The sequence below is a fragment of the Canis lupus genome, chromosome 26 (genome assembly GCF_003254725.2).
Source record: "Canis lupus dingo isolate Sandy chromosome 26, ASM325472v2, whole genome shotgun sequence".
Lineage (NCBI taxonomy): Eukaryota > Metazoa > Chordata > Mammalia > Carnivora > Canidae > Canis > Canis lupus.
The window spans coordinates 7,449,271-7,472,702 of NC_064268.1; the positions used below are offsets into that span (position 1 = coordinate 7,449,271).

General features: G+C 40.6%; 1 protein-coding gene across 3 annotated transcripts; it reads left to right on the forward strand.

Annotated features, from left to right (window-relative positions):
• Positions 1 to 343: 343 nt before the first annotated feature.
• DIABLO (diablo IAP-binding mitochondrial protein) lies at positions 344 to 23,095 on the forward strand. Of its 3 annotated transcripts, none has more exons than XM_025473816.3 (6): positions 344 to 503; positions 1,276 to 1,402; positions 5,560 to 5,691; positions 6,440 to 6,550; positions 6,708 to 6,804; positions 22,508 to 23,095. In XM_025473816.3, exons 1-6 carry the CDS (start codon positions 403 to 405, stop codon positions 22,702 to 22,704), a joined length of 765 nt encoding a protein of 254 aa, XP_025329601.1. In that variant the 5' UTR covers positions 344 to 402; the 3' UTR covers positions 22,705 to 23,095. The 3 variants fall into 3 exon arrangements, with proteins under 3 accessions (XP_025329601.1, XP_025329602.1, XP_048957711.1); XM_049101754.1 differs by lacking the exon at positions 344 to 503 and adding an exon at positions 1,174 to 1,195; XM_025473817.3 differs by lacking the exon at positions 1,276 to 1,402 and having other exon boundaries at positions 351 to 503.
• Positions 23,096 to 23,432: the final 337 nt, after the last annotated feature.

Genomic DNA, 23,432 nt, shown 5'->3' on the forward strand with positions numbered 1-23,432 from the left:
GACAGCGCCCGCAGCCCCGCCCCCGCCGCGCCCGCCCCCAGCCGCCAGCCCCACCGCGCGCTGCCCCGCCCCCGCGGCCGACAAGCTCCAAACGCTGACGGAAGAACTCTGCGCCTCGCGCCCGGACCCGGGCTCCCTCTCGAGGCACGGCCTCGCCCGGGTGGAGTCCAATCTCCTCTCACGACGGCCGACTCCGCTCCGCCCGCTCCTCGCCTTCAGGCCCAGGACGCGCCCGGTCCCGCGCGGAAGCTCCGGCCGTTGGGCGCTCGCAGCAGCCGTTACTGCCGTTACCCTAAGCCCCGCCCTCGCCCCCTCCTGTCCAATCCCGACGGCTCCCTCGGGCGGGGGTGTGGTCATGTGGCCTGGCCCGCTCAAGAAGAGGCCGCGCCCGGTCCTCCGCTCATGAAGTGGCGTCACTTCCGGCGTGTGCGTCTGGCGTCCGGCCGTCACAGGATGGCGGCTCTGAGGAGCTGGCTGTCGCGGAGCGTAGCCTCCCTGTTCAGGTACCGCTGTGGTGGGGTACGAGGGCAGCACCGCAAGGGGGAGGCGCCGCAGGGAGCGCGTCGGCCTAGCAGGCGCGCGTTTCGCTCCACGGCCGAGAGGGCCGCGGCGTCCCGCCCCTCTTAGGTCCGAGGACGTCGGGACTCTGCCTCCCGCCCCCTCGGCGAAGTCCAGGGGTTACTGCTCACTGACGGCTTCTCCATTATTCCACTGGCTGAACGCCAGTCGCCGCCCCCGCCCCCCACCGCCCCGCGCTCAGGCTGGCTTCCTGGGGCGCGTCGGCCTGCCGGCGAGTTCGTTGGCCGATCGCCGACACTGGAGGGAGATGGGGGGCGGCCCGGGCGAGCGGCGGGTTATGAGAGGAAGTTTTCCCCGCGCGGCCCTGGTGGCCGCGGGCTCCAGGTGTAGCCTATTGGGGACAGAGGTCTAGAGCCAAGCGCTCCCTACAGCAGTGTTCATTTTGGCCCGAGATTTTTAAAAAGCTTTGAGACCGCCTTTTAAATTTGAACGCCTATTCTCGGTTGAACTCCGAAACCCCTGGACCAGCATTCCGGCGCGGCCGGGGTTCCCGGGAGTCGGGTGGAAGTTCCTCCTTCCAACGAACGGGGGCTTTCCGGTCTGGCACGCCCCCCCACCGGCCCTGTGATCTTGAGGGCGGACCCAACGCCTTCGTGTGGGCTTCCGCTTGGCCGGTGTGAGTTTCTCACCCCTGCAAATTGAAGGAACCCACAGATTGGTAGTTACCGCCTTCCTAAATTTGACTTGTGTTTCTAGGTACAGGCAGTGTGTTCCTGTCGTGGCTAACTTTAAGAAGCGCTGCTTCTCAGAATTGATAAGACCATGGCACAAAACTGTGGCAGTTGGACTTGGTGTGACCTTGTGTGCAGTTCCTATTGCACAGGTAAAAATACTGTAGTGTCACTGGGTGTTTCTTAGTGTGCTGTGCCTTCCTGAAATCTCAGCGTGGCAGTGAACCATCAGACAAGCTCTAAGTGTTATCCAGTGCTCCCACACCCAAGAATGGTGTGGGAGCACTTTCTCCCATACCAGTATCATCTTTTCATAGCTGAGCAAATTGTCCCATTTAGTAGGAACAATATGTCAAGGTGATCAAATTGTATAGAGAAGAAACAGTAATAAGATGAGGATAATGGAATTTATCGTCAAAACAGTCTTCCATGCAACAAAAATTTATTGAGCAACTTTAATGTGCCATATGCTGGAAATGTAAGAAAAAAACAGTTGCTGCTCTCATAAAACTTAGATTCTGGGGTGGGGTGCCTGGGTTGCTCAGTCAGTTAAGCCTCTGACTTTTTTAATTTTTAAAGGTTTTATTATTTATGTTAGAAAGTGGTGGGAGGTGGCGGAGCAGAGGGAGAGGGACAAGGATAAGCAGACTCCTCACTGAGCACAGAGCCCTACCTTGGGCTCAATCATGACTTGAGCCAAAATCAAGAGTTAGAGAAGTTCAACTGACTGAACCACCCAGGCACCACAAGCATCTGCCTTTGATTTAGGCCCAGGTCATGATCTCAGGGTAGTGAGATCTGGCCCATATTGGCCTGGCACAGGGCTTTGCCCTGGGCATGGAGTCTGCTTAAGATGCTTCCTCTCTGTCTCTGCTCCCTATTTCTCTCTCTCAAAAAAAAAAAAAAAAAAACAAAAAAAAAACAACAAAAAAAAAAACCCAAACAAACAAAAGCAAAATACCCACATTCTAGGGAAAAGGAAGAGGAGAAAAATATAAAGTGCTATGATGAGTGCTTATGTAGGGAACAAACTGGGTAAAAGTATAGGGAGTGCTAAAATAAAACCAGAAGGAACTCGAGTGCAAAAACCTAGAAGCAGGTGTGTATACTTGATATATTTGATGAACAGCAAAAAGGTTAATGTGGCTGGAATAAGAAAGAGCATAATAGAGAAGACTAGAAAATTAGCTGAGGATCCAACTGTTTCGTCCTTTTGAACCATTGTGAGGCTTTGAATTTTATTCTGAAAAGGAATACCGCAGAGGATTTTAATACAAGGCTGTTATGATCTCACAGAAGTTTTTAAAGGTTGTTGTGTGGAACTAGGAAGACCAGTGGGACATTGTTGCTCTAGTCCAGGCTTGGAGTGGACAGGCAACAGTGTAGGTGGGGAGAAGTGGACCAGATGTGGTCAGCACGAGTTACTGATGGGCTGAATGTGGAGTATATTCCAAGATTTTTAAAAAAGGCTAAGGAACTGAAAGGATGGAGTTACCTTTTTTTTTTTTTTTTTTTAAGATTTTTTTCATTTATTCATGAGACACAGAGAGAGAAAGAGAGGCAGAGACACAGGCAGAGGGAGAAGCAGGCTCCATGCCGGGAGCCCGACATGGGACTTGGTCCTGGGTCTCCAGGATCAGGCCCTGGACTGAAGGCGGCGCTAAACCGCTGAGCTACCTGGGCTGCCCTGGAGTTGTCATTTATTAGAGTGGAAGGGAGTGGGCTTTGGGAAGATGAAATCAAGAGTTCAGTTTTGGAATAATGGTCTAACATGTCTAGTAGACATCTAGGGGGCGTTGTCAAGTAGGTGATATGAAAGTGGCACCTGTGATATGAAAGTATGATAAAAAGATCACTGGTTATATGCTTTCTGGGAAAGAGTTTCCTAAATAGGAAATTAGCAAACCCCATTTTGGCAAAATATTACTGATACCTACCTGTGTGTGTTTATCACAAGAAGACCAGTTCCATTTAGCTGACTCATGAGCCTGCATCTTTTTGTTCCTCACACCAAACCTCATCTCTGCTGCTTGTTCATGAATTGTTAACCCTAAAACCCTTACTTAACACCAGGCTGGTTTCTGCCACGATTAAGATAGCCTTTCTTCTTACCTTCAGAAGAATTTTTTGGGTTTATCCTTTCTCAGTTCATACACTTTTCTTAAGCCTCAGTTACCTGAGTTCTGGACCACATGACAGGAGCCTCAGGTTATTATCCTGTAGGAATGGCAGTTCCATTTCTGCTCTTCAAAACTGGCAGCAGCTCTCCATTGGGTTGCAGAACTAAAACCCAGCTAACTCCCTGTACTCCTACCTCCTTGCTCTCTCACCTCCCCTGTGCCATCTGGTAACCAGATTCCTGAACATCCCCTGCATGCAACAGATGTATTTGTTTTCTCATTATTTCTTCCCCAGGCTGCCTGACAGTTTTCATCCTAGCTGTCTTTAGACCCAAGTCCCACCTCTTTTTTAAAGCCTTTCAGAGCTTCTGGCCAACAGTGATTTTCCTCTTTCTGACCACATGTATTGTATATTTTGATATTTATGATTATCTGGCACTCTCCTGAGTCAGAGCATAACGGAAAGGGTACAAACGTTGACAAACATGTGGTTTGAGATCTGGATATGTGACTTTTGGGGAAAGTTTATGTAACTATTCTGAGTTTCCGTTTCCTCATCTGTAGAAAAGAAGTGCTGATGCCTGGACTGTTGCGAGGAACCAGTGAAAATGCACTGTAAAATGCATTATGGGGATGCTTGGGTGTCACAGTTGGTTAAGCATCTGACTCTTGGTTTTGGCTCAAATTGTGATTTCAGGGTTGTGGGATCAAGCCCAGTGTTGAGATTAAAATAAAATGCATTATGAAGACATAAGTTAGAATATATCAAAATTAGCTTCCAGTGAGTAGAAATAATATTCTTTCCAGTCTTTTTGTACCTTCAATGCAAGGTACATATGAATACTTGATAGAATGAGAGATAAATATAGTAAATAAAATCCTGGATTTGTTCATGTGTCCAAGACTTCTTGATTGCTACTTTCAAAAGCCAGTGATTTATGGGTTTATACTCTAAATAGAAAAGACAGCATATGATTAGAGGAATTGGTTTCTTTGTTCTGATACAGTAAATGCTCTGCTGAGGAAGGAAAAGGCAGAGTCAGGGATGACTTGAAAGTAGAGCACCCCTGTAAAACCTTTTATAATTCAGCATAAAGTGAAGAGTATCTTTCCAAAAGTCCATGTTATGGCACTATGCTTTTTACAAATGACGTTTAGTACAGTAACTTCTTTTTTCTTCTTTGTAAACTTGAAAATCCTTCCTGGACTTCTTTTGGTTATTGAAATCATGTATTAATGCAGTCAAGTACCTTAAAAGCAAAGAGACAATGCAGACTTTCAGAAAGCAGAGAATACCTGTATTTAGTTAAGGTGGCCACATTTCCATAACTCTTGAAATAGTTATATTGGCTTTTTTTTTTTTTTAACATAATAGTGGTGGTCAGAGTGAAGAGCTCCCAGCGCTTACCAAAGACCACCATACTGCTCATTTTGCTCAGAATTGCTCTCCCTCATCCACCCATTTACTTTCTTAGACTCAGCTTATCCCTCATCAGTTCTGTGAAGCCTTTTCTAAGCTATTCAACATAGAAGTGATTGTTTTCTTATGTGTGCCCCTACTTGTAGCTTATTCAGACTTCTGGGGCACCTGGGTGGCTCGGTCATTATAGTGTCTGCCTTCATCTCAGGTCATTATCTCAGGATCTCGGGATCAAGCACCACATCGGGCTCCCTGCTCAGTGGAGGGTCTGCTTCTCCCTCTCCCTCCCTCATGCACACATGCTGACTCAAATTAAGTCTTAAAAAAAAAAAAAAAAAAAGATACAGACTTCTGCTACAGCTCTCATGGTACTTGATTACATTAATTTTCAAGTTCTCTGTTCACCCCAGCTCTTCCCCTTCCCCATCTGAAATCTTTGAGGATGGAGAATATATCTTACATATGTTCATATCCCAAGTATCTGGCACTGTGATAATGAATGAATTGTAACTTAATTAAATGTTGGTTATAATTACTAGACTTTTATTTCAGATAAATGTTTGGCCTTTTGGAGCACAACATAAAGAATAAAAGTAGATAGCATACTCTGGAATTATTTCCATATATTGTTCTAATAGCAAAAACAAAGCCTAAAAAGAAAATAAGCAGTTGCAGTGTGAGAAGTGTTTTTCACTTGACCGTGTTGAAGTTGAAGTTCTTGGTTTGAGCTTTAGGCTACAAGTTGAGTGAAAATGTTTGTGTCTTTCAGAAATTGGAGCCTCATTCTCTTAGTAACGATGCATTAATGAGGAGGGCTGTGTCTTTGGTAACAGATAGCACCTCTACCTTTCTCTCTCAGACCACATATGCATTGATTGAAGCAATCACTGAATATACTAAGGTAAGTATCTTCTTGTTACATCTTGATCATCTAAACCAGGGGTTACCAAACTATGGCTTGTAAACCAAATCTAGTGTGATGCTTGTTTTTATAGTTTTATTGGATTGTAGCCAGGCTTATTTGTCCAAACGCTGTCTATGACTGCTTTCATGATTTGAATAGTTGTAAGAGAGACTATAGGGCCCATAAAGCCCAAAATATTTACTCTGGCCCTTTACAGAAGCTGTCTGAGCCCTTGACCTAAATCAGTGGTTTTTGAAACTTTTTCAGGAACCCTTTTTAAAAGAAAAATCTTTAAATATAGTAGCCCAGTATATAAGACACAGGAACCTAACTAATTGGGTTCAGTTAGGGTAAAGAGGTCTAGAGTCTACCACTTGCAGCACCAGCAGCTTCTTGGTGGGGATAGCTTAAAAACCACTTATCTGAGCTAATAGGTATCTGGATAATCAGATCATTTATAGGTTTGTTGTACCTTCATTTTTCAGCAGCTTTTCCCCTTCACTTTGAGTTTTCCCTCTACTTTGTGTTGTCTTTCTGTGTCTGAATTGCTAACAAGCTTTTAGAAACACAGAAGTTGACAAGTAGCAGTACTTATGTCCAGGAATAATGCCTGTACCTCCTATAGTAGTGCAATTTCAGTGAGGTAGAAGGACTCGAAGAGTCAGACTCTACTTGACATGTAAACCTCACTAATCTTAATATGCCTCACTTATTTTACTCAGATTTATTTATTCTGTATTTGTAGGCCGTTTATACCTTAATTTCTCTGTACCGACAATACACAAGTTTACTTGGGAAGATGAATTCACAGGAGGAAGATGAAGTGTGGCAGGTGATCATTGGAGCCAGAGTTGAGGTAAGGAGAAAGTTAGATACCACAATGAGGTAGGGGCACTAATACAGAGATGTCTACTAACAGTAACTCTTCTCTAAATCTATTTTGAATAAGCTTATTTTAATGTACTTATTATTAACCTCTTCATGTTGTCTCAAGTGTTGTATTTAATTTACAGATGACTTCAAAACAACAAGAATACTTGAAGTTGGAAACCACTTGGCTGACTGCACTTGGTCTTTCGGAGATGGCAGCAGAAGCTGCATATCAAACTGGTAGGTTCAAGTTGTCACTACCAAGGTGCCATTTTAGTTTTCATCTGGCTGTAAAATGAGGGATTTAGATTAGTCTAAGGCCATGTGGCTCTAACTTTGTGAGAGAATATCCCTATTTCCATTATAGGGAGTCCATATCTAGAAAATGACACAACTACTGCTGATTAGAAAATGATTGTGTCCAAATTGTTTTTAAGCGTCTTATTCTTTTTATAACCCCAATATTAATGGCTAACTAGTCATACAGTGGTACAGTTAGGGGAGACTGGAGACCATCAATTTGTGTGAACCTTATTGTATAGATGGAGAAACTGAGACCTGGAATCCTAGTCAATGGCAAATCCAGGACAAATAGTAGCTATCATTTATTGAGTACTAGTCTATTTCAGGCTTTGCAGTAAGCATTTTAAAAGGTTTTCCTTTTTTTTTTTTTTTTTTTTTTTTTTTTAAGATTTTATTTGAGGGCAGCCCCGGTGGTGCAGCGGTTTAGTGCCGCCTGCAGCCCGGGGTGTGATCCTGGAGACCCGGGATCAAGTCCCACATCGGGCTTGTTGCGTGGAGCCTGCTTCTCCCTCTGCCTGTGTCTCTGCCTCTCTCTCTCTCTCTCTCTGTGTCTCTATGAATAAATAAATAAAATCTTTAAAAAAAAAAAAAGATTTTATTTGAGAGAGAAAGTGAGAGAGTATATGTGGAGGGGGAGGAGTAAGAGAAGAGAGGGAGAAGCAGTCTCTCTACTGAGCAGGGAGCCTGACATGGGGCTTGATCCCAGGACCCTAAGATCATGACCTGAGCTGAAGGCAGATGCTTAACCGGCTGAGCCACCCAGATGCTCCTGCAGTAAGCATTTTATAGGCACTTTTTTTTTTTTTTTTTTTTTTAATTTTTATTCATGAGAGAGGCAGAGACATAGGTCAGGGGTAGAAGCAGGCTCTCTGTGAGGAGCCTTATGTGGGACCCAATCCCAGGACCCTGGGATCATGACCTGAGCCGAAGGCAGATGCTCAACCACTGAGCCACCCAGGCGTCCCTATAGGTACTTTTAATTTATTAAGGAACTGTGAGGATTAGCATTCCGTCATTACAAATGAAGAGAATGGAGACCAAAAGGTTAAGAAATTCACTGAGATGCTGGGTATGGTAAGGAAGCAGCCTCAGTACTAAAGCCTTTGCACCTTTGTATCCCAATGGAGAAAATGCAGTTATGCATAAGCACGAGGACGCTTTCTGAACCTCACAATCCATCCAGTGGGCTTTAGCTGAAGGTTTTTAACTAAACATATTTTGAAGAAAACTCTAGTTTATTCTTACCTGAACTGGCCTCAAACTGGGTAGTTCACAGAAACTTTGGTTTTCTTAAAGATAAAAGACTGGAACACCTGGGTGGCTCAGCGGTTGAGCCTCTGCCTTTGTCTCTGCTCCTCTCTCTCATGAATAAATAAAATCTTAAAAAAAAAAAAAAAAAAGAAAGACTAGGGGCTGGAGTACCAAATTGGAATGAGGAGTGGAAACAGTCGAACTGTGAAAGTAGCGTTATAGCAGTGCCACACCAGAAGTTGGAACAGGGTTTCTAGGTACAGTTTGTTGAGGCATTCCATGATGAACATTCCCCTAGGCAGCCTTCACTCACCTAGGCAGGCTTAGATTGAGCTGGAGAAAAGGGAGGTCATGTGTTCAAAGTTAAAGCATTATCTGGGAAAAAAGACATTTTCCACAAAACTCATAAAAGAGCTCACACTTTAAAATCCTGGCAAAAAAGGGTCAATATAAAAAAATCAAAGAAAAGTTCTTAAACTATAAGGAGACTTACCTTAATCAGATATGTCTTCTGATCAACAACCCTTCGGATACAAGATGACAAATCAATAACCTAAAATTTTATATATAGCCAAGTATCATTTCAGACATAAAAATACTCAAAGTTTATCAACCACACATGCTTCCTGGAAAAACTACTTTGTGAAGAAAGAAATTAATTTAGAAAAAACTGAAATAAAAGAATAATGAAGTAAATTTAATAAAACTTAACAAAAGTTCTGAGTGTTAAATTTTTAAATCAGTTTGGGGAAGAAGTGGAAGCATGTCAGTCTTTGTTTTGAGAAGAAGAAATAGACATTAGCTTAACATTAGACTTTGCTAAACAAAGAAAACTTGATAAATTCAGTTAAGACAGGAAGTTTTAAAAGAAATAGGTGAACAGGTTCTAAGGTAAGTCATCACAATAACTATGAATAGGTTCAAAAAAATAATCACAGCTATAACAGTTTAGAGACACCTAAAACAAAATGTTATAGGACAGCTGAAAGTTACAAAAAACTAAACTGAACATTATTAACAAAAAGAAAGCTACTCCAAAAAACTGGCCGAGCAATGTCAGAGAAAAAGGATTCAAAACTAAAAGCATTAAAACAATTCAGAAGATATCAGGAAGCAATATGCTTGATAAAGAATTCGAAGTAATGGTCATAAAGATACTGGACTTGAGAAAAAAGTAGACGAACTCAGAATTTGAACAAAGAAAAACTATGAAAAGAACCAGTCAGAGGGGCGCCTGGGTGGCACAATAGGTTAAGTGTCTGACTCTTGGTTTCAGCCAGGTGGTGAGATCAAGTCCCATTAGGCTCCTCACTTCCACTCTTGCTCTCTATTTCTCTCTTTTTTTTAAAGACTTTATTTATTTATTCATAAGAGAGAGAGAGGCAGAGACACAGGCAGAGGGAGAGAAGCAGACTCCATGCGGGGAGCCCGACGTGGGACTCGATCCCGGGTCTCCAGGATCACGCCCTGGGCTGAAGGCGGCGCTAAACCGCTGAGCCACCTGGGCTGCCCCTCTATTTCTCTTAAAAGAAAAAAAGAAAAAAACACCAGTCAGAGGTGAAGAATTCAACAACTGAAAGAAAAAGTATGGTAGATGGAATCAACAGTGGATTAGAGGGTGCTGAAGAATGGATCAGTGACCTGGAAGACAGCATGATGGAAAACAAGCTGAACAGCAAAAATAAAAATAAAAAATGAAAACAGGTTAAGGGCACTCGGTGACATTATCAAGCATAATAACATTTGCATTATAGGGATCCCACAAGAGAGAGAGAAAGAGGCAGAAAATTTCCCTAATCTGGTAAGCACAGATAGCCCTTAAGGAGATCCATACCAAGACACAATTAAAATGGCAAAAAGTAATGATAAACAGAGTTTTAAAAACAGTAAAACAGTTACATGCAAAAGATACCCCATAAGGGGTATTTGAAAGCTGTTTTTTTAGCACCAACTTTGTAGGCCAGAAGGAAGTAGCATAATATGTTCAAAGTGCTAAAAGAAAAAACGTACAACCAAGAATACCCAGCAAGATTATCATTAGAAATATATAGAGTTTCCCCAAGCAAAAGTTAAAGGATTTCATCACCACTAAACCGGCCTTACAGGAAATGTTAAAGGAATTCTTAAGTGGACAGAAAAGGCCATAATTAGAAGAAAATTATGAAAGGAAAAAATTCCACAAGTAAAAGCAAATATATAGTAAAAATATTAATTATTCATTTGAAGAGCAATATGGAGGTTAAACCATAAGAGTAGTAAAAATCTATTATATCTATAAAAACTAGTCAAAGGATACACAAAAAGATATAAAATATGACATCACATACATAAAACATATGGAGCAAGTAAAAATGTAGTGCTTTAAGAATGTGTTCAAACTTTTTTCTTTTTAAGATTTTATTTATTCATGAGAGGTACAGGGAGAGAGGCAGAGACATAGGCAGAGGGAGAAGCGGGCTCTCTGTGGGGACCCTGATGGGGGGACTCGATCCCAGGACCCTGGGATCATGACCTGAGCCAAAGACAGACACTCAATCACCAAGCCACCCAGGTGTCCCAGAATGTGTTCAAACTTAAACAACCATCAACTTAATATAGATTATGCATATAAGATATTATATATGAACCAAATGATAACCACGAATCAAAAATCTATAATAGATACACAAAAAATAAACATTAAAGAAAGCCATCAAACTCACAAGGGAAAAGAGCAAAAGAAGAAAGGAACAGAGAAGAACTATAGAAACAACCAGAAAACAATTAACAGCAGTAAATACATACTCAGCAATGATTACTTTAAATGTTCTTCAATCAGAAGACATAGGGTGACTGCATAGATTAAAAAACAAGAGTCATCTATAAGCTGCCTGCAAGAGACTCACTTTAGACCCAAAGACATGTACAGACTGAATGTGAACGGATGGAAAAAAATATACCATGAAAATGAAAACAAGCCCCCACCACCACCAAAAAAAAGCTGAGGTAGCAATCAATACTTCTATGAGATAAGTAGACAAAAAAGACTGTTGTGGGGCACCTGGGTGGCTCAGTCAGTTGAATGTCTGACTCTTGTTTTTGGGTAAGTTCATGAGGTCGAGTCCAGTGTCAGGCTCTGTACTCCGCATGGAGTCTGCTTATGATTCTCACTGCCTCTCCCTCTACCCCCACCCCTACCCCACACTCTAAAATAAATCTTAAACTCTCTCCCTCTCTCCCTTCCAAATGTGTGCATTCTCCCGACCACCCAAAAAAACAAAAAACAAAAATCTGTAGCAAGAGACAAGGGAGGACACTACATAAATGATAAATGAATCCAAAACATAACAATTGTAAATATGCACCCAGCATAGGAGCACCTAAATATGTACAGCAAATATTAACAGACATAAACAGAGAAATTGACAGTAATACAATAATAGTAAGGGACGTTAACACCCTACTTACATCAGAAGATAGATGATCCAGATAGAAAAAAGGAAATGATGGCTTTGAACAATACATTAGACCATAGGGACCTAACCTATACACAGAACATTCCATCCGAAAACAGAATACACATTATTTTCAAGTGTACATAGAACCTTCTCCAGGACAGATCATATGGTAATCCACAAAACAAGCCTCAATAAGTTTAAGATTGAAATGCTATTATCTTTTCCTACCACAATGAATCGAGACTAGAAATCTATTTCAAGGGACACCTGGGTGGCTCAGTGGTTGAGTGCCTCCGTTCGGCCTAGGGCGTGATCCTGGAATCCCGAGATCAAGTCCAGCACTGGGCTCCCTGCATGGAGCCTGCTTCTCTTTCTGCCTGTGTGTCTACCACTCTCTGTGTGTCTGTCATGAATAAATAAATAATTTAAAAATATATATATTTCAAGAAAAAATCTGGAAAAATACACAAACTTAAAGCTTAAACATGCTACTAAACAAGTGGGTCAACCAAGAAATCAGAGCAGAAATGAGAAAATACACGGAGAAAAATGAAAACACAATGGTCCAAAATCTTTGGGACACAGCAAAAGCAGTTCTGAGTTTACAGTAATACAGACCTACCTCAAGAAACAAAAACCTCAGAGGAGCTAGAAAAAAAGAACAAAGCCCAAAGCTAGTAGAAGGAACAAAATAATAAAGGTTGGAGCAGAAATAAATAGGAAATCTTAAAAAATAGAAAAGATCAGTGAAGCTAGCAGTGCCTAGCTGGTTCAGTGGAGCATGCAACTCTTGATCTTGGGGTTGTGGATTTGAGCTTCATATTAGGTGTAGAGATTGCTCAAAAATAAAATCCTTTTTTTTTCTTTTTTAAGATTTTACTTATTCATGACAGAGGCAGACACATAGGCAGAGGGAGAAGCTGGCTCCCTGCAAGGAGCTTAATGCAGGACTTGATCCTGGACCCCGGGATCACCCCCTGAGCCAAAGGCAGACGCTTAATCGCTGAACCACCCAGATGTCCCAAAATAAAATCTTTAAAAGAAAAATTGAGGCCAAGAGTTGGTTCTTTCAAAAGACAAAATTGATAAACCTTAGCCAGACTCATCAATAAAATAGTATGCAAAATCAGAAATGAAGAGAAATAACCAAACAACAAATACAAAGGGTTAAAAGAGAATATTATGAAAAATTATATGCTGAGAAATTGGACCATCTAGAAGAAATAATAAATTCGTAGAAACAGAAAATCTTCCAAGCGTGAATTAGGAAGAAATGGAAAATTTAAACCGAAAAATTATTAGTAATTAGATGGAATTAAAAAAAAAAAAAACAACCTCCCACCAAACAAAAGTCCAGGGCCAGATGGCTTCACCAAATTGAATTCCACCATTTATAAAAGAGGTAATACCTATTTGCAAAACTAGTCCAAAAAACAGAAGACAAAGAAAATCTCCAAATTTATCCTACAAGGCTAGCATTACATTACCCCGATACCAAAACCAAAGACACTACAAAAAGAAAACCAGGGATCCCTGGGTGGCGCAGCGGTTTGGCGCCTGCCTTTGGCCCAGGGCGCGATCCTGGAGACCCGAGATCGAATCCCACGTCGGGCTCCCGGTGCATGGAGCCTGCTTCTCCTTCTGCCTATGTCTCTGCCTCTCTCTCTCTCTCTCTGAGTGACTATCATAAATAAATAAAAATTAAAAAAAAAAAAAAAAAAAAAAAAAAAAAAAAAAGAAATATATAGAGTTTCCCCAAGCAAAAGTTAAAGGATTTCATCACCACTAAACCGGCCTTACAGGAAATGTTAAAGGAATTCTTAAGTGGACAGAAAAGGCCATAATTAGAAGAAAATTATGAAAGGAAAAAATTCCACAAGTAAAAGCAAATATATAGTAAAAATATTAATTATTCATTTGAAGAGCAATATGGAGGTTAAACCATAAGAGTAGTAAAAATCTATTATATCTATAAAAACTAGTCAAAGGATACACAAAAAGATATAAAATATGACATCACATACATAAAACATATGGAGCAAGTAAAAATGTAGTGCTTTAAGAATGTGTTCAAACTTTTTTCTTTTTAAGATTTTATTTATTCATGAGAGGTACAGGGAGAGAGGCAGAGACATAGGCAGAGGGAGAAGCGGGCTCTCTGTGGGGACCCTGATGGGGGGACTCGATCCCAGGACCCTGGGATCATGACCTGAGCCAAAGACAGACACTCAATCACCAAGCCACCCAGGTGTCCCAGAATGTGTTCAAACTTAAACAACCATCAACTTAATATAGATTATGCATATAAGATATTATATATGAACCAAATGATAACCACGAATCAAAAATCTATAATAGATACACAAAAAATAAACATTAAAGAAAGCCATCAAACTCACAAGGGAAAAGAGCAAAAGAAGAAAGGAACAGAGAAGAACTATAGAAACAACCAGAAAACAATTAACAGCAGTAAATACATACTCAGCAATGATTACTTTAAATGTTCTTCAATCAGAAGACATAGGGTGACTGCATAGATTAAAAAACAAGAGTCATCTATAAGCTGCCTGCAAGAGACTCACTTTAGACCCAAAGACATGTACAGACTGAATGTGAACGGATGGAAAAAAATATACCATGAAAATGAAAACAAGCCCCCACCACCACCAAAAAAAAGCTGAGGTAGCAATCAATACTTCTATGAGATAAGTAGACAAAAAAGACTGTTGTGGGGCACCTGGGTGGCTCAGTCAGTTGAATGTCTGACTCTTGTTTTTGGGTAAGTTCATGAGGTCGAGTCCAGTGTCAGGCTCTGTACTCCGCATGGAGTCTGCTTATGATTCTCACTGCCTCTCCCTCTACCCCCACCCCTACCCCACACTCTAAAATAAATCTTAAACTCTCTCCCTCTCTCCCTTCCAAATGTGTGCATTCTCCCGACCACCCAAAAAAACAAAAAACAAAAATCTGTAGCAAGAGACAAGGGAGGACACTACATAAATGATAAATGAATCCAAAACATAACAATTGTAAATATGCACCCAGCATAGGAGCACCTAAATATGTACAGCAAATATTAACAGACATAAACAGAGAAATTGACAGTAATACAATAATAGTAAGGGACGTTAACACCCTACTTACATCAGAAGATAGATGATCCAGATAGAAAAAAGGAAATGATGGCTTTGAACAATACATTAGACCATAGGGACCTAACCTATACACAGAACATTCCATCCGAAAACAGAATACACATTATTTTCAAGTGTACATAGAACCTTCTCCAGGACAGATCATATGGTAATCCACAAAACAAGCCTCAATAAGTTTAAGATTGAAATGCTATTATCTTTTCCTACCACAATGAATCGAGACTAGAAATCTATTTCAAGGGACACCTGGGTGGCTCAGTGGTTGAGTGCCTCCGTTCGGCCTAGGGCGTGATCCTGGAATCCCGAGATCAAGTCCAGCACTGGGCTCCCTGCATGGAGCCTGCTTCTCTTTCTGCCTGTGTGTCTACCACTCTCTGTGTGTCTGTCATGAATAAATAAATAATTTAAAAATATATATATTTCAAGAAAAAATCTGGAAAAATACACAAACTTAAAGCTTAAACATGCTACTAAACAAGTGGGTCAACCAAGAAATCAGAGCAGAAATGAGAAAATACACGGAGAAAAATGAAAACACAATGGTCCAAAATCTTTGGGACACAGCAAAAGCAGTTCTGAGTTTACAGTAATACAGACCTACCTCAAGAAACAAAAACCTCAGAGGAGCTAGAAAAAAAGAACAAAGCCCAAAGCTAGTAGAAGGAACAAAATAATAAAGGTTGGAGCAGAAATAAATAGGAAATCTTAAAAAATAGAAAAGATCAGTGAAGCTAGCAGTGCCTAGCTGGTTCAGTGGAGCATGCAACTCTTGATCTTGGGGTTGTGGATTTGAGCTTCATATTAGGTGTAGAGATTGCTCAAAAATAAAATCCTTTTTTTTTCTTTTTTAAGATTTTACTTATTCATGACAGAGGCAGACACATAGGCAGAGGGAGAAGCTGGCTCCCTGCAAGGAGCTTAATGCAGGACTTGATCCTGGACCCCGGGATCACCCCCTGAGCCAAAGGCAGACGCTTAATCGCTGAACCACCCAGATGTCCCAAAATAAAATCTTTAAAAGAAAAATTGAGGCCAAGAGTTGGTTCTTTCAAAAGACAAAATTGATAAACCTTAGCCAGACTCATCAATAAAATAGTATGCAAAATCAGAAATGAAGAGAAATAACCAAACAACAAATACAAAGGGTTAAAAGAGAATATTATGAAAAATTATATGCTGAGAAATTGGACCATCTAGAAGAAATAATAAATTCGTAGAAACAGAAAATCTTCCAAGCGTGAATTAGGAAGAAATGGAAAATTTAAACCGAAAAATTATTAGTAATTAGATGGAATTAAAAAAAAAAAAAACAACCTCCCACCAAACAAAAGTCCAGGGCCAGATGGCTTCACCAAATTGAATTCCACCATTTATAAAAGAGGTAATACCTATTTGCAAAACTAGTCCAAAAAACAGAAGACAAAGAAAATCTCCAAATTTATCCTACAAGGCTAGCATTACATTACCCCGATACCAAAACCAAAGACACTACAAAAAGAAAACCAGGGATCCCTGGGTGGCGCAGCGGTTTGGTGCCTGCCTTTGGCCCAGGGCGCGATCCTGGAGACCCGGGATCGAATCCCACATCGGGCTCCCGGTGCATGGAGCCTGCTTCTCCCTCTGCCTGTGTCTCTGCCTCTCTCTCTCTCTCTCTCTCTGTGACTATCATAAATAAATAAAAATTTAAAAAAAAAAAATTTAAAAAAAAAAAAAAAAAAAAAAAAAAAAAAAGAAAACCAGGTGCCTTGGTGGCACTGTCTTTTAAGCTTCCTACTCTTGGTTTCAGTTTAGGTTGTGATCTCAGGGTCATGAGATCAAGCCCCACATCAGTCTCCACACTCAGCAGGCAGTCTGCTTGGGATTCTCTCTCCCTTTCCCTCTGTTCCTCCCCTTCTCCCCACACATGCTCACTCTCAAATATTTAAAAGAAAAAGAAAACTAGAAGCCAGTGGCTCTGATGAACATAGATGCAAAAATACTCAGTAAGATATTAGCAAACTGAGTTCAGTAATACGTTAAAAAGATGATTAACCAAACTCAAGTGAGATTTATTCCAGGGATGAAAGGGTGGTTCAATATTTGCAAATCAGTGTGATTCCTCACATTAACAAGAAGAAAGATAAAAACCATAGGATCAATTCAATAGATGCAAAAAAAGCATTTGACAAAATACAACATCCATTCATGTTAAGAACTCTCAACAAAGTGTGTTTAGAGGGAACATTCCCCCCAACATAATAAAGGTCATATATGAAAAACCCAAGCTAACATCATACTCAGTGGTTAAAAAAAAAAAAAAAAAAAGATTAACAAGGAACAACTGAGTGGCTTAGTCAGTTGTGCATCCACTCTTGATTTTGGCTCCAGTAATGGTCTTGGGTTGTGGAATCAAGCCCTGCTTGGTACAGAGTCTGCTTAGTATTCTCTCTTCCTCCCTCTGCACCTTTCCCCACTTGCACGCACGCATTCTCTTTCTCTTTCTCAATAAAAGGTTAGCAGAACAACCCCATTTACAGTTGCACCCAAAACAATAAAATACTGGGAATAAATTTATCCAAGGATGCAAAAGACACTGAAAACTATAAGACATTGATCAAAGAAATTGAAAACAATGGAAATAAAGACATACTATGCTCTCATGCATTGGAAGAATTAATACTGTTAAAATATCCATTACTTTGCTAAACAATCTACAGGTTCACTGCAATCCCTATCAAAATACCAATAGTATTTTTTACAGAACTAGAACAAAATAATCCTAAAATTCGTATGGAACCATAAAAGACTGAATAGTCAAAGTAATCCTGAGAAAGTAGAACAAAAGTGGAGGTATCACAACCCCAGATTTCCAGGTATACTACAAATCTATAGTAATCAAAACAATGTCATACTGGCACATATCACAGAGGCTGACAAATGGAATAGGATAGAGAGCCCAGAAACAAACCCACACCTCTGGTCAATTGACCTATAACAAAGAAGGCAAGACTATACAATGGGGAAAAGAAAGTCTCTTCAGCAAATGGTGTTGGGAAAACTGGACAGCTACATTCAAAAGAATGAAAATGGACCACTTTCTTAAACCGTATACAAAAAATAAACAGATTAAAGACCTAACTTTGAGACCAAAAACCATAAAACTCCTAAAAGAAAGCACAGGCAATATTCTCAGACATCACCCTTAGCAACATATATATGGATATGTCTCCTCAGGCAAGGGAAACAAAAGCAAAAATAAATTACTGGGACTACATCAAAATAAAAAGCTTTAATGAAGCAAAATAAACTATCAGGAAAACAAAATGGCAACCTAATGAATGGGAGTAGATACTTGTAAATTATGTATAAGGGGTTAATATCCAAAATATATAGAGAACTTACACAACACCAAAAAAAAAAAAATCCAGTTAAGAAATAGGCAGAGGATCTGAATAGACATTTTTCCAAAGAAGACATACAGATGGCCAACGGACACATGAAAAGATGCTCAAAATCACTAATCACCAGGGAAATGCAAATCAAAATCACGGGATAACACAGCAGTCAGAAAGGCTTCTATCAAGACAAGAAATAACAAGTATAAGCAAAGATGTGGATAAAGGGAATTCTTGTGTAGTATTAGTAGAAATGTAAATTCATGCAGCCACTGTGGAAAACAGTATGGAGTTTCCTCAAAAATTAAAAATAGGAATACTATATGATCCAGTAATTCCACTACTGGATATTTACCCAAAGAAAACAAAAACACATTTAAAAAGATAACGTGCACCCATTTACTACAGCATTATTTACAATAGCCAAGATAAGGAAGCAACCCAAGTGTCCACTAATAAATGAGTGGATCAAGAAGTTATGAATGATGTGTGTGTATACATATATACACATACAGTGGAATATTAGCCATAAAAAAGTATTAGGTCTTGCCATTTCTAACAACATGGATAGACCCGGAGGGTATTGATTACACCAAGTGAAAGAAGTCCGACAGACAAGTATCATATGATTTCACTTGCATATGGCATCTAAAAAAACAGACTCTTTTTTTTTTTTTTTTTAATTTTTATTTATTTATGATAGTCACAGAGAGAGAGAGAGGTGCAGAGACACAGGCAGAGGGAGAAGCAGGCTCCATGCAGCGGGAGCCCGATGTGGGATTCGATCCCGGGTCTCCAGGATCGCGCCCTGGGCCAAAGGCAGGCGCCAAACCGCTGCGCCACCCAGGGATCCCAAAAAACAGACTCTTAAATACAGAGAGCAAACTGGTGGTTGGCAGAGAGGGAGGGAGATGGGTGGGAAGCTGGGCAAAATAGAGGATTAAAAGGCACAAACTTAAAAAAAATAAAAAATAAAAATATAAAAAATATAAAAAAATAAAAGGCACAAACAAGTTATAAATACGTCATGGAAATGAAAAGTACAGGATTGGGAAATAGCCAATAATATTCTAATAACATTGTACAGGAATAGGTGGTGACTACACTTAACGTGGTGAGCGCTGAGCATTGATGTGTGAATCAGTATGTTGTACATGCAAGACTAATGTTAATTATACTTCAATAAAATGTAGGATGTGAAACTGTATGTATAGTATGGTCTCAAGTTCATGGAGTAACGATGAAGAAGAAATGTAGATGGAGGGATCCCTGGGTGGCTCAGCGGTTTAGCGCCTGCCTTTGACCCAGGGCATGATCCTGGAGTCCTAGGATCAAGTCCTATATCGGGTTCCCTGCATGGAGCCTGCTTCTATCTTTGCCTGTGTCTCTGCCTCTCTCTCTGTGTCTCTCCTGAATAAATGAATAAAATCTTAAAAAAAAAATGTGGATGGAAAGAATGATGAGAAGAAATATGGAAGAAAACTGCTGAGAACAGATTATTGGAAGGAAACGCACCAAAATGCTAATATAGTTTGGATGTTGAAATAATCATGGGTGATTTTTTTTTTTTTTAAGATTTTATTTATTTGAGAGAGAGAGAGATCATGAGTGGGGTAGAGGGGCAAAAGGAACGGAAGAAGCAGACACTCTGCTCAGCAGGCAGTCGAGCAGGCAGTCCAATGCAGGCCTTCTATTCCAAGACCCTGGGATCAGGACCTGAGCTGAAGGCAGATGCTTAACCAACTGAGCCACCCAGGTGCCCCAATAATGCGTGATTTTTATCTTATTTCATAATCAGTAAATATTTAAAACTAAAAATCATGAAAATATATCTAATAAAGCAAAAATTGAGATTTACAAGGAAAAGTTAAGTTTGTTTTTTAATTTAATAGAAAGCATGAGAGGAGAGTCAGTGGGAGAAGCATACTCCCCGTTGAGCAGGGAGCCCAGTGCAGGGCTCAATCCTGGGATTCCACAGAGCCGAAGATAGGCCCCTAACTGAGCCACCCAGATGCCCTGGAAAAGTTAAGTTTTATACACATCTCAGAGATTCACAGATCAAGTCCAAAAAAACAAAAAGTAAACCTGTTACAGGTTGAAACAATGATTTTTAAAAACTTAACAAGGACACCTGGGTGGTTAAGCCAGTTAAGGGTCCAAATTTGATTCTGACTGAGGTCATGATCTCAGGGTTATAAGATCAAGCCCCACACTGGGCACAGAGCCTGCTTAAGATTCTCACTCTCCCTCCCTGTCCCTCTCTAAAAATAAATTAAAAAAAAAAAAAAAAGCTTAACCAAGTATATATGGTGAATATAAAATTTTGCCCCCCCCCAAAAAAAACTCTTTTCAAACACAAAAACTGATTTTGTGCCAGATGACAGAGACTCTGCAAATTCCTTCCTACCCCCTTCTCTGACCAAAAATTAAAATGGAAATTTAAAAATACTTGGAATGGTGATGCAGCAGACCCAGAGAGCTGCAGATAAAGTAACTCTTTGAGAGAAACAGACACATTTAAATGTGTATGTCATAAATCCAAAGAAGAGCCATGAATGACAGGTAATAGTCACTATATCAAGTACTGGCAGTGAACAAATTAAACTTGTAATACAGCTAGAAAAAGTGGAAAATACATCTAGACGCTGTAGAATAAATGAAATAAAAGATGTAAGAAGATTTAAAGAAATAGGGGCACCTGGGTAGTTCAGTTGGTTAAGCGTCTTGACTTTTGATTTCATCTCAGGTCGATCTCAGGGTTGTGAAATCAAGCCCCATGTGGGGCTCCGCATTCAGTGCCAAATCTGCTTGAGGTTCTCTCTGCCCCTCCCCTTGCTCATGTGCTCACTCACACTCTCTAAAAGAAAATAAAATATTTTTAAAATAGTTAAAAAGGCAAAATATGATTCCTTAAAAAAAATTTGGCAAGTATGATTTTTTTAGATGGCAAAAGTTACATCAGAAAGAGCTGTTATAGATACTAAGGGCTTTTCATTATGTAAGTACTACAATCTATGAAATCCCAAATTGGCCCAAGAAGTAAAGAATCCAAATAAAACCAATAACCATAAAAGCTGAAATAATATTCAAAGATTTTATGCCCCCAAAATGGACACTAAGCCCAGTTTGTTTTGTGGAAAGTTTTACCAAGTCTTCAAGAAATATAATTCCCATGTTAAGTATAGCAGTGCATAGTACATGATGGCAAGCCTCCCAACTGTTGTTGTATAAAGCCAGCATGGGCTTGACCCCCACTCCACTAGGCCAACACTGAAATAAAACTGTGGTCAGCATCACTTATAAATATAAGTCAAATATAGCCATTCACCCTCAAAATACTTCAATACTTCAGTATTGAAAAAAAACTATCAACATAATTCACTACTTGAGATTATCTGTAGTAAAGGAGGAAAGCCAGCTTTGTAATGTCAATATGTGCCCCAAAGCCATCAATAAGATGTAGTACCTGTTTATGACGTAAATCTAAGTGCAGTTAGAACTTTCTTAACATGATATAGGTTTCATAATTCTATTTAGTAATGAAATATGAGAGGCATTCCTATCAAGGTCAGAAACAAATAAGAGGGTGCTTGCTATTCTCCACAAACTTATCAGCACTGAAGGTTCTTATAATACAGTAAGGTAGGAAAGAGCCACTGAGATTTATAGATGAATTGATAAATATGCATATCTATATGATGACATATGTACATAGCAGGTAAACAGAATGATAGAGCCCAAAAATATTTTTAAAGAAAAAAAAATTGCAACATATGTTCGATAGACCTTTGTGTCATTATGTAAATTTATAGCAGCAAAATATTTCTCTATGCATTCCAATATGTACAAAAGATGAGAAAGATGCCCTTTAAACTTCCAGCAGAGGTTCTCTCTTAAGATTGGGTAGCATGGACAGCCTGGGTGGCTCAGCGGTTTAGCGCTGCCTTCTGCCCAGGGTGTGACCCTGGAGACCTGGGATCAAGTCCCATATCGGGCTCCCTGCATGGAGCCTGCTTCTCCCTCTGCCTGTGTCTCTGCCTCTCTCTCTCTCTCTATCACGAATAAATAAAATCTTTAAAAAAAAAAAAAAAGATTGGGTAGCATGATGAAAGAGATCTTTGACAGTTTCATTAATGAGCTATTAATTTGCCAAAAAAATGTTTATATACATTCATAAGATGTCTATACTAAGAGCTGTATAGCTATAAAGAGGATTGTGGGAATTTCATTTAATAATTATTAATAATGATAGCTGCTGATAGCTGGAGAAAAATGCAGACCTCAGCGTGGAGGTAGAAAGTTCTCTGCTGTGCAGAGAGGGAGGGGCTCAGATGACAGCCACAGAGCCCCAGGCCTTCCTTGTGTCCACTGGTGGCTTGTGCCCTATTGGGCCGTTCAGCCTAATGGTCTCATCTTTTGGCAGGAGCAGATCAGGCCTCGATAACAGCCAGGAATCATATTCAGTTGGTGAAGTCGCAGGTGCAGGAAGTGCGCCAGCTTTCCCAGAAAGCAGAAACCAAGTTGGCAGAAGCACAGACAGAGGAGCTCCGTCAGAAGACCCAGGAGGAAGGGGACGAGAGGGCTGAGGCGGAGCAGGAGGCCTACCTGCGTGAGGATTGAGCGCTGGAGCCGTTGCCCACATCTGCCGGGTCAGCCTGAGGAGAGCAGGGGTGGCCACCATCCGGCCCAAGGGCAGCAGGGCCTTCTCTGCACCAGAGGCGGTGGCACATCCTGCCCTGGCCCATGAAGGCCTTAGTGAGCTGTGAGTGCCTGGCCTCTCACCCCTGTGGACCTGGCTCTTTGCCCTGGGGCACTGCACCCTGTTTAACATTTGACCCCACTCAGCAAGCTCTCCGCTCAGCCATCTTTTTACCTCCCACCCAGAGCATCTCGGCAGCCTAGCCAGAGAGAAGGGTCCTTGTTTGTCACGCCCACAAGTTCGGTAGCTGTTTAACTTCTGTTTCCAATCTTACTCACATTTTCAAATATGATTTAGTCTTTGCTCCCTCCATAGGAATGTGTGTTTTTTGGGAAAGGGGAGCTTGTTTATAAGATTTCTTTTTAAGTGTTTTTAATGCCTTCTGTGATCTGGCCTCGTTGCCTGTAAGGACAGCTGAAGCCCAGGAGCCAGAAGTCCATTATTGTTAAAGAACTGAATGCAGTGTTTACCTGGTGCTCAACAGGACCTATTCCAACCACACTTCTTTCCTTCTTTCCTTCAAGTTCCTCTATTGTATATGAAGGAGAATAACTTTTTTTGTTTTATACTTCAAAAAGAAAATGTTTGTGTGTATATTCTGGGGCCCTATGCAGCCTCTTCACCTCCCAGACTGGCAGCACCCCAAGGG

Excerpts from the sequence above, each read along its gene's own strand:
- DIABLO (XM_025473816.3), top strand. The coding sequence starts at position 403 with ATGAAGTGGCGTCACTTCCGGCGTGTGCGTCTGGCGTCCGGCCGTCAC. Across the intron at positions 6,551-6,707 it reads TCATTGGAGCCAGAGTTGAG|ATGACTTCAAAACAACAAGA; the intron begins GTAAGGAGAAAG and ends TTTAATTTACAG. Across the intron at positions 6,805-22,507 it reads AGAAGCTGCATATCAAACTG|GAGCAGATCAGGCCTCGATA; the intron begins GTAGGTTCAAGT and ends ATCTTTTGGCAG.